We start from the raw sequence: 11,710 nt of genomic DNA, 5'->3' as shown, positions 1-11,710 counted from the left end.
TTTTTTTTTTTTTTTTTTTTTTTTTTTTTTTTTTTGGTGGTTACAAGGTTGGTCAAATTGACTGATTTTGTTTTGAGATAGGGTAGAGAAAATAACAAACTATAAAGTTTAACTGAAAAAAACATCTGAAATGCATTTAGGAGGTATTAGGGATTACACAATTGAAATGTGAGATTCTTAATTTTAACATGAAAATTACTTTGCACATGGACTATTGAAAACAAATAATCAATATATTCATGGACACATGAATTAGAATGTATTAGAAATACTTCACTAAGAAATGACTTTTTGTATGTGAAAGACGTGTAACATTAACTGAAAGACTGCCAAATTTCGTAAAGATACATCCACTATATTGAAAGTTATAAGCATTAAATCCATAAAGACTTTAAACGAGTACAAAAAGGTCATGTGGTCAATCAAATTGACTGAGCCCATATTGAATGTTAAAGAGCCAAGGTTTGTCTGAAAGCCCAGAACTGGAAAACTCAACTTAGAGCAATAAATAAATATCAGCAAAGTGGGCACTGTGTGGAAGAACTCTGAATTGTTAATTATGAAAAGAAAATGGGGTTTCTAATATCATAAACATAGGAAAAGGAGCCAAAGCCAAGCTTACCCCCACGAACGAATACTTCAGTGATGTAACTTATCAAAACACAATGAATTACATGTTACTTGTAGTAATGATATACAAGGTACAAACTATTTAAACATACCTAGTTAACAACGTACTTATAAATATTAACAAACATTTAAATGCACATAGTCTACAAAGTATGAAATAATAATGAACAACAAAACCAACAAAAATTAAATAAAAAACATTAATAATCAATATCTAACTTACTATTCCTCTAAGTTAATTCAGTGTCCTTTTTTGTCTCGGTTAAGTCCTACACTGACGAAAATTGGGATGAGAAAGTACATAGTTAACAATGACAAAAAATAAAAATTTACTAAAATAGAACAAAGAATTAAATGTTACTAGTAACAGTGATACGTAACTTACATATGATCTAACATACCTAGTTAAAGTACTGATGAATAACGAACTAACAAAGCTACAAAATTTGCTGAGTCTACAAAGTACGTAAATATCTAACTTACCAAAGTCCGAGACCTGATGACACGAAATACATTATTCTCCCTTGTGTAAATAAGGGCAAAGCCCCATATAAAGGGCATCTGAACCAGGTCTACTACAGGTATATCAACCCAGTGTACATGTTGAAAAATTTACCAGATCCCCTGGAAGAACTGGAAGCAAAAGGAAGAAAGAAGGAGGAGAACAATTTTCCATCAAAGTGAGTAAGGTGGTAGCACAGCAACTGGTGGAAGGTGCCAGAAAAAGAGACTAAATTGTCTTCTCATTGAGTAGTCTTCCTCAGAAATATTGTCACGTTTAAAAAAAAAAAAAAGAAATTGCTAGCCAAACATATGAATCTAGCTCCCTGCGAATTAAAGCCTGTACTTTCTCTGCAGATAAAGTCAAACCCGATTCCTGGGAAGTCGTACCAGTAGCGTTTATCAATACAACGATTGCAAATTCATACTATGATCTTATGTGATACCATAACATGAAATAAATGCAAAAAAAAAATATTATTTAAAGAAGTGAATGCAAACACATTAAAACTATTGAATAAAATTTGAAATGGCAAAAAAGCACGTTCATAAATTATAGCCACGTGAAAAAAACAAAAACATCCAAACAATGCCAATCAAGAAAGTAAGGATTGAGCAGGAATAGCAGAGGAAGCTAGCTGCACCAATATGGGCAATACTATTGGTGGAGAGTGATCACATAAAGACTGGTGCACTGACTGCAAAAATTTTAAGCATACACACACTACAAAAAAAATGGAATTCTTTTTTAATGTTTTTTTAAAACAGTTTTATAACAACTTACAATACATAGCTGCACAGTAATCTGGCAGGTACCATGCATCAAAAATAAGAGGCTGCCACTTCTATCAAAAACAGTAATATAAAGCAATCATGTGCAGTGAAATATTTTTTTAAAAATGTAATACTTATGTAGACTAATCTTTATTTCTATCAATAATAATCAGAAATCATATTCACCTTTATAAAAAAAATTTTCTACTGATTACATTGTGTTACATAAGCAGAACTGACCTATTGCAAAACATCCCCCCCCCCACAAAACCCTTATATCATATTGTCACAAAGGCATTCTTTCACATAAAATAACCTTGACAGAAAGCAATCAAATCTCATCTCTTTGACTTTTATATAAACTTTCACCGAGATTAACAAATCAATTTTTGCTGTAATAGTAATTGAATTGGGTTATACTTTGAAGCATTTCAATCAAAAAAATACCTTAAATGCCTCATATCTGCATTGTAATGTTATGCTGTTGAGAATATTAAGTGTCACTACATACTTTCAAAACTAAACTAATTCTGTCAATATTACTGGGTGTCCTGGCTAGCAAAATTTAAATTATCATCAGTTGACTCTTTTCAGGTGCCATGGCTTACCACAGAAAAGAAATAAAAATGGATAAAATCTCATGATGATCTGGAGAATGGCATAAAGGGTCACATGAAGTGGTAATAGACTAGGATTTATTTTTACTCTGATGACATCAAAACAAGAAAATGTTAGGATTAGTATAAAGAATTAACAGTTTCCTTTCCAACAATGTAACTTAAATTCCAGCACCCCTGAATATACAGCACATGGTTGATTAAAACACTTAAGAACTTTTATCATTTCTACATAAATAACTAAGATTCAAGTTTCTAAGTTGTTCTGGTTTATTTGGGAAATAAAAGAAAAATAAAGATTTGACATGACTGAACAAAATAAAACACAAAGGTATAGTTTTATGAAATATTTCATCAACATTTAGGGTCCTGATTATGCACAACTTCAGACTTAGTGAGTAGTTACACATTAAAAAAAGCTGCGTCTCATGAAAGCTTAGTTGGTTTTGTATCAGATATACTTAAAACTCCATTTGGTCTATTATGTGAAAAGTTTGAGTTTTAAGTTTCTGAAATTTGTACTTGCCCCTTTTATACAATTTTATAAATAGACAAAAATGAAATGCTTTTTATAATGATAGATATTTTTCCACATACAAATATTCCCTTCTGCACTCTAGAGCTGAATAATTAACTTTGTAGAGCAACATATGTGAAACAATAAAATCAAAATTAACCCTTTGAATGTGGCTGCTCTCAATGTGCATGGAATTTTTGCAAGCCATACAATATATATTACACAATCGCATTCAACTGCCAGAAGCAGACTGTACTCTATATGGTGAATCAGCAGTCAATGGATTAAATATAAATCAATATTAGTGTTTCTGATTATATCAACTACTAAACAAGTGGTCAAAATATTTTCATTACAATTTCTCTATTTTTAAATAATTCATGTTTTTTTAAATTCTTTTTTTCAGCTTAAAAGATATAAGTGTCACAACTCTTGAAAATAATAAGCTAATCAAAATTAGTGTTACCAGTTATTATTATTTTCAATTAATCCAACTATCCAAGTTCATGGGAAAGTAACTGTTTAGTTGAACTATTATGTTCCCCTATGTGACTTTGGTGAATGGAACTCAACAACTAACCCTATGCACCTGGGCCTGGTTCTTCTGCAAATATCATGATCTTTTAGTGTTATATTCAATACATAATTGAACAGCTTTACTATCAAATGTGTATCAATAAAATTGTCATGAAGATATAATTTGTATTTTAAAAGGAAATATTTAGAAAATTTTCATCCTTCATTTTTCAATCGACACATCTGAATTTCAAATATATAACCTCAATAATAAGCTTCTTTAATTTGTAACCAACTGAAAACAAAATATACATAATCATCAAAAATATAAAACTTGAATTTCTTACTTTGAGATTATCAACAAATTTGTCAAAACCACCAGATTAGCCCCCTCCCTCCTCTCTCTGACTATTGAGATTGTTAGCTAATCAACCTGTTTATAACCAACAGAAAAGTAAATTCTCCTATAAATAAACCTTAGATGCTTTGTTTCATTTTCCCACCATAAACCATTAGTTAGCAGAATAATTATATCTCTACTGAATATATCTGATGCTCTGAACACTAAGAATATTTCAGATAAAACATTAACTTAGAAGGTACTAGGGGCTACAGAAATGAAATATGAAACTATTACGATATACAAGATGAAAAGAAGTAATTTTATGACCAACTCAGTCAAGTTTTCATAAATTCAAATCTTTAGTCAAAATTACTTATTAAAAAAAAAGATAGTGTGTGTAAAACACACTTGTAATGTTTACTAAAAGAATGCCAAATTTCCTAACTAAAAATACACCTATTACATTCAGAGTCACAAAGACTCACAAATACAAATTGTCAAACTGACAGAGATCAGATAAATAATAACACTATAGACTTCTTAGATTACAAGAAAAGTTATGTTTAGAATTACTTTCACCTTTCACAGAGAAGGGAATTTTCTATGGTGTATATTATATCTTTGCTTATGACACAAAATGTATTCACAACTTATCTAAACATACAATTACCTGTTGGAAACCATTTAACCTACATATCACAGCTGCCAACTAATCCAACAAATGGAAAGAATTGTTTTTAGCATACTATCTGGCAAAATACATTTTTTTAAGAAAGCACAGAAAACTATATTCAAAATTACCAAAAATATAGTATTGGTTAACTTAATGTCAAGATATAAATAAAGACACCAGCAAGGTCTGCACAGTTATAGTTATAGATGAGTGAAAATGGAAGTAATAATATCAACATTCAATTAGACTATTGCATTTTCTATACAAGTGATATTTTTACAACAGCAGTAAAATTAAATCATTTTAAGTTAAGCATTACAAACTACTTTCTCACACTTTCTGACAAACACTCAAGTAGTTTCACGACATAGAATCAGACTTAGGAGTGATAGTGGGTGTGCAAAAACTGTAGCCTTTCAACCTAGGTAGAACCCAAATTCTGGTACTTACACTAATGGTAACAAATTCTGGTCACCCGGTTAAAGTAAAACCAAATAAACCAGGTTTGAAAAGAATGTCACATCAGTGATTGAGACCAGACAACCAGACATTAAGAAAGAGGTCCTTGTCTTGTCTCACCCACACTGAAGTGTTGTTTTTCTTCCAGTTGACAACCTGCACTGTTATTGTCACATTTACCAACTAAAAGCTGGAAGCATAACTACAGAGAGGTGCTTTTGATGGAAGGTTTTTCAGTATGTTTTACAACTTGTAAGATGCTTTTTATGGAAAATCTATAGCCCAGAAAGTTTAAAAAATAAGTGAGTTTAAATAAAATAATTACAGGTCCAACTGTATTTCACTGTAAACAGGTAATTTCACACAGAATTTCTTGGGTACATTAATAAATAACAACCATGGAAGAAAGGGGTACTTTAGCAGCAAATTAAAACCTAATTGTTAAAGATGTACTGTTAAAGGAATTTTAACTGTATTTATGATTGATTGCTAATTCTAATGAGCTGAGTTTGAAGCTAGTTTCAAATGCAAGAATTTGAGTTGAAAAATCAATCACTAACAAAAAATCACCCACTATTTATTACTATTAATCCAAGTGTGTCAAGTCAAAACAAAATGATATATATAGAAGGCCTAGAAATACAAGTGATAAAATCAAGAACTAGAAGAATGGAGTATCTCACAACCAAAAATAACTACTAACCTGTATATCACTACCTAGGAATTTGAACACATCATAAATCTGATCCTTGAATCCTCTAGATAACATTTCATCAGCTTCATCTAAGACAAACATCCGTATATGGTTGGTTTCTAAGAGAAAATAACTTTTTCAGTACAGTTTTTATCTATGCAAGTTTTATTGCTACATCATTCAGGTACTTTAAACACTATAATCTCATGTATGAATTACTTAAAACTTTATTTAGCCTAAACAAAGTAATCATGGATCAAAATTCTTCTTTCACCAGCTTAATCAATATAGTCATGCTAACATTAAGTTGTAATTCTTTTAACATGAAGTTAAATATTTTTTAAAGCTAAAGTAACCTACTAAAAATGTTAAATTATTCTTTTTTTCAGATATTTTGTTGAATTATTTATTTAGAATATTCTAAAGGAAATAATGTCACTTGAACAGCTCAACACAAGAGCAATTGAGCAGTTTTCCTCCTTCAACCAACAGTTTCACACAACACAACCTTGTTTAGAAAATCAACAACTTTATATTCATACTGTTAAAACAAATACAAATGAACAATTTAGTATATTAATTAAATCTGTAAATCCACTCCCAATGATATTTGAAGTTAAAAAGAAAAAAAAAAAAGCTCCTAATGTCACATCAGTGATTGAGACCAAACAACTAGACATTAAGAAAGAGGTCCTTGTCTTGTCTCACCCACACTGAAGTGTTGTTTTTCTTCCAGTTGACAACCTGCACTGTTATTGTCACATTTACCAACTAAAAGTTAGAAGTGTGACTACAGAGAGGTGCTTTTGATGGAAGGTTTTCAGTCAAGTCTTAACAGAGCAAGAAACCTTATAAATAGCCTAACTGGATATCAACGAGTTTATGTAACTTGAATACTGTGACGATAAATAGATGGTGTTAACCATTTTAATTCACAGATTCTACTCCAACAACTTTCACATATATAAATTTAAGCTATGGTACAGATTCATGGGCTATTCAAACTTCTCAGTTGCAAGATTTATTATCATCTGACTAATCTTACGTACAGTTGAATTATCTTATAGAATATAATCTATTATTCTAGCTTTTCAAAATTAGTTGTTAAATCAGACAGTTGTCATTAATTTAATATTCACAGCTGAAAAAGCATGTCATTATAGATAAGCATGCTTTGATACACTACTGTAAACATAAAAGCTATATTCATCACAACAACTCATACCATAATTCCTGTTATATAAAACTATTTATTGACTGTATATGCAATAGGTTAAAAGAAAATTAATGTGAACAGCTCACAGCAATGGTGGGTACGGTGAAAAGTCATGTAATTTTATTAAACACACATAATTTCAACCAGATGTAGTTTTTACATGAATTATCACTTTCACTTCAGTACTTATTGTTACACTTATTCTTTCTACTGGACTACTAGAACAGTAAGAGGGTAAAGAGTACTGGTCTCACGCCAGCTAGAAAATGTTGGAGCTGTAATTACGCTGAAAAGATTCAGGTTCTATACACATTACTTTAATTAACTTTGTTTTTGGAAATTCCTCAAGTGTCTCACTATCTACTAATGGAGCTCATGTACACAGTCGCTTCATTCATTGAAAACTGGAATAGCTTTAATTAACTAAGAAAGCAATTGAATAGCCAGATGATTTTATTTTAAATTATTTTAATTTCCCATTTTCAGATTTTTCTTTCATTAGAAAGAATGTACAATCTCAAATATTACTGTTATTAAACTAATTAATAAATGCAGGATGTTATCACATTTGACAAGGTAATGAAGACTCACATTTACACATCACTTAAAATACAGAAAATAACACTTACTTAAAGCATTTCTATTAATCATATCATAAACTCTGCCTGGAGTTCCAACAACCACGTGAACACCCATCTCCAGTTTACGAAAATCTTCCCGAATATTTGTTCCCCCAATGCAGGCATGGCACTGGGCATTCATGTAGTCACCTAAAGCTATAACAACCTTTCTAATCTGTAAGCAAAAACACAGATTAGCAAGTTTCTAGGTATACAAAGGTATTAAAAATAATAATTAGTTCTTCACCACATTAAATTGATATTTATATTATTCTTAAATATATTACATTCCAAAACTATTTAACCTTCAGTATAGATTGGACTGCTCATGAAAACCCCAGGTTCAGTGCAATTAAAGCAGAGGGTACAAGGCTCAAAGGTTATCGAATTTGAGAAAACTAACACTAGGGAAATCCAGGACACAGAGTGTAATAACCAGTTATAAACTTGAAGTAATGTAATGGCTATAATCCTTTTGTTGCCACTGTTGGTATTACGTCACTTTTAAGCTTTATTACAAGAAGTTAGTAACTTGTATGTTTCCAAATTTGAACAGACAGTCATTTCAATCATACATCACAATACCATGGGACATTTTGAAATAAATGATTTTCTTTTGGCACATTTGCACATTATAATGAAATAAAAACCACCTTGTAACATAATTATATAACATGCCATAATGCAAAATGCCTTTGACTGCTAATCTACAAGTTGTGTTACTTTCACCTTCTACATATAGGTTACAGATTGTTACTCAAGATTCACTGGTATCTCTTGTTCTTACGCTATATAAAATATTGTTTAGAACACAAAATGATTAAAAGAAACGGTGTAATAAAATACATTCTAAAACATTAAATCTAATATAAATATACAGTATATATATTATTCTCTAATATATAAAGCTTATCTTTGTCCTATACATCTGTTGCAAATACTAGAGGCAACATCACACACACCGAGGCCTCCAACCAGTGTTTTTCCCCCCTTTTGTAGACTTTCAAGTACAAACTATAACCTTCTTTGTTAGATGCCAAATTACCATAGCAAGAGTTTCTATATGAAGAAATTGACTTAATAAAGCAGTTTTATGAACAAAATAAACAAATGCACATGAAAGCCATTAAGTTAGTTCATTACCATTCCACAGCACACAAACAACACAAAACCATTTATACCTTAAATTATTTCATACATAGCACATAAAAAAGCTTCATGATGGTCTAACAAAGTGTTTGGAAATTTCCATTCCATATGAGAAAGAAAAGGAGTTGTGCAGACAAGAGATTACAAGAAAGAAAATAATATAATGTTACAATAGATGTATTTATTATTTTGACAACTTCAGAAACTTTAGAAAATATTTTTACAGTTAAAATGTCCTTTATCATAAATAATCAAATAATAAATTACATTTATAAGCAGAAAAGCATTGATATGAAGACGTGATTAGCTTCCTGCCTTTTATAAAGAATTACTTTGTTTTTGACTTTGAACATACATATCTTTCAATCATGATCACAAAATTTACCTTGTTTTATTAGTAATTAGGCTAACGTTTTAGGTAGATTGCTATCAAAATTTCAAAATTTCCCTGTTCAGGTAACATAACACTGTTATAACACTGCATTTTGAATTCACATTAACATCCAATAAGAGCAAGCTACTTCCTCAGAGTGAAACAAAAAAATCAACCTGGTAATGAGTACAACTATTTAAATATTTTCCTACATTTTAAAATACATAGATTAGAATGCATCATTTCATTAGTTAGGTACTCTTGCTGTTGACAATATTTTCAGACATAATCCCAATAATATGTCAAAATTTGGCCAGCTCAGAAGATTCAGGTTAGTCCTGAATACAAAAATATTAAGCTAACAATGCAAAACAATCTAACAACACTGTTATTAAAATTAACAAAGAAATAATAAGGTACACCTTATGAAATACAAACACTAACTGTTGGCTTGAAGTACTGTTGCTAATTTAATGTTCCAAAAAGTGTATGATTACACCATGCAAAACACCACACAATCCTTTCTAAAAACACCTTATGACCTATGAAGAGCCATTAAACATCAACAGTATAACTTTAGAGAAGCATGGAACCCAAGATAAATTATTAAGACACATGTAACTGTTTTGGTGTGGAGTCAAGTAGCAGGACATTATAGCTAAAAACTACTGTTTATGTTTGTTTTGAATTTCATGCAAGGCTACTCCAAGACTATCTCTGCTAGCAATCCATAATTTTAAAAGGATAGACTAGAGGAAAGGCATCTAGTCAACACCACCCACTGCTCACTCTTGGGATACTCTTTACCAACAAATAGTGGGATTGACCATTATTTATAACACCCCCATGGTTGAAAGGATGAGCACATTCAGTGACAGGATTTGAACTCGCAACCCACCTATTGCGAGTCAAGTGCCAAAACGATCAGACCATGCTAGGCCCTAATGTTTATGAAAACACAAAAATAACAAAAAGAAACTTAAATGAATAACAAGAATATTGGTTCTACAACAAAAATACAACAATGTTATATGTAATGCAAAGTAAGTATGTTAAACATATTATGAGGTGTGTTGAACACTCCCACTTTCATTTACCCTTAATCACTTAACAAAACACATGAATATGTGAACCATTCTGAGAATGGAGTAATCTATGCTATGCCTGATGATGAAAAACTTCATTCTTATAAATAAATTTTAAGTTGGATGACAAATATTTCATATTGGTTAATAGCTTATAATATTACCTATGTCTAACGAACAGCTGTTGATGAAATTCTACTCTGCTTTATTATACTCCCAATATTACTTATTTTCAAGGTAAGGTATTAGAATTACTAGAAAATATCAATTTGGTAAGGTGATATGTAAACAAACCTGTTGAGCCAGTTCCCGAGTAGGAGCAAGAATTAAAGCTTGACATTCTTGCAAGGTTATGTCAATTTGCTGAAGTATAGCAACAGCAAAAGTTGCTGTTTTTCCAGTTCCAGACTGTGCTTGAGCTATGACATCAAACCCTACAAAAATACATTACAGTGACTATGATATAAGAAATACTTTGATTGAAGAGCAAGTTCAAAATCTGAAAACAAACTGATGTAATTACAAATATAACTACAAATTTCAAAGAACTACCAATCAATTTCAAAATGAAATAAACATGGGTAGCATATTTACACAAATATTTTCATTAATTCTAATACTTTGTTCACAAGAATTTGTAATGAAGAGCACTTTAGGTTTTCTAAATGCTTACTTAAATAGTTCCATTTCTCATATTATGCAGACCTATTTATCTTAAAAACAGTCAATAAAGTAGCATACATGCAGAAGCTATTTTGCTTACAACACTATACTTCCAAAGTTTGTTTTTGAATTTCGCACAAAGCTACAAGAGGGCTATCTGTACTAGCCATCCCTAATTTAGCAGTGAAAGACTAGAGGGAATTTAGCTAATCATCACCACCCACCGCCAACTCTTGGACTACTATTTTACCAACGAATAGTGGGATTTACCATCACATTATAACATCCCCACGGCTGAAAGGGCGAGCATGTTTGGTGGGACGGGGATTTAAACCCGCGACCCTCAGATTGCGAGTCGAGCGCCTTATCCACCTGGCCATGCCAGGCACTTCCAAAGTTACACTTACTGAATACAACTTTTACAAAATCAATCATATATACAACAAAAACCATAAAGCTTTTAATAAGTCTTTTTCATGACACCTTTTTCTATTTTAACAATAAACTGCATGTATTTGGAAGTAAACCTTTCATTAGATGTGAAGAAGGAATGAAAAAGAAACGTCTACTTTCTGAAACCATCTGGGTTCAATGGTAATTTGTATTATGTTTTATATACTCATTTTACTCCACATTTCCATAATGTCATGTATCTACCTTTCCTTTACCTATATACAAAATAAAGATTGTTCTAAATAGTTAGGAGAAAAAGCAAAAGTAGATCCCTTCATGGTATACATAATGATACATTTTGTTAGAGATTTACAAAGTTTTGAAGGAAAACCTCTATATATTCTGTACATAAGGAGTAATGATAACCCTTTACTAATTAGATGTTCCACAATGACTCAAATTAAATGGTTTATAACTGTTACCACTG

The 11,710-nt window shown here is 30.9% G+C and overlaps 1 protein-coding gene across 1 annotated transcript in view; it reads right to left on the bottom strand.

Moving 5' to 3' along the window:
- The window catches only part of LOC106463638 (eukaryotic initiation factor 4A-I-like), a 56,526-nt gene that overhangs the window by 14,986 nt on the left and 29,830 nt on the right, over positions 1 to 11,710 (bottom strand). The window contains exons 4-6 of the mRNA XM_013923686.2: positions 10,462 to 10,601; positions 7,570 to 7,735; positions 5,734 to 5,843 (exon numbers count right to left, since the gene is read on the bottom strand). Of these exons, the coding sequence (XP_013779140.1) occupies positions 5,734 to 5,843; positions 7,570 to 7,735; positions 10,462 to 10,601 (416 nt within the window). The remainder of the gene's footprint in view (positions 1 to 5,733; positions 5,844 to 7,569; positions 7,736 to 10,461; positions 10,602 to 11,710) is intronic.

The sequence above is a fragment of the Limulus polyphemus genome, unplaced genomic scaffold, assembly GCF_000517525.1.
Source record: "Limulus polyphemus unplaced genomic scaffold, Limulus_polyphemus-2.1.2 Scaffold1451, whole genome shotgun sequence".
In the NCBI taxonomy this organism is placed as follows: domain Eukaryota; kingdom Metazoa; phylum Arthropoda; class Merostomata; order Xiphosura; family Limulidae; genus Limulus; species Limulus polyphemus.
The sequence above is the reverse complement of the archived record's forward strand: the minus strand, read 5'-3'. Positions and strand labels throughout refer to the sequence as shown.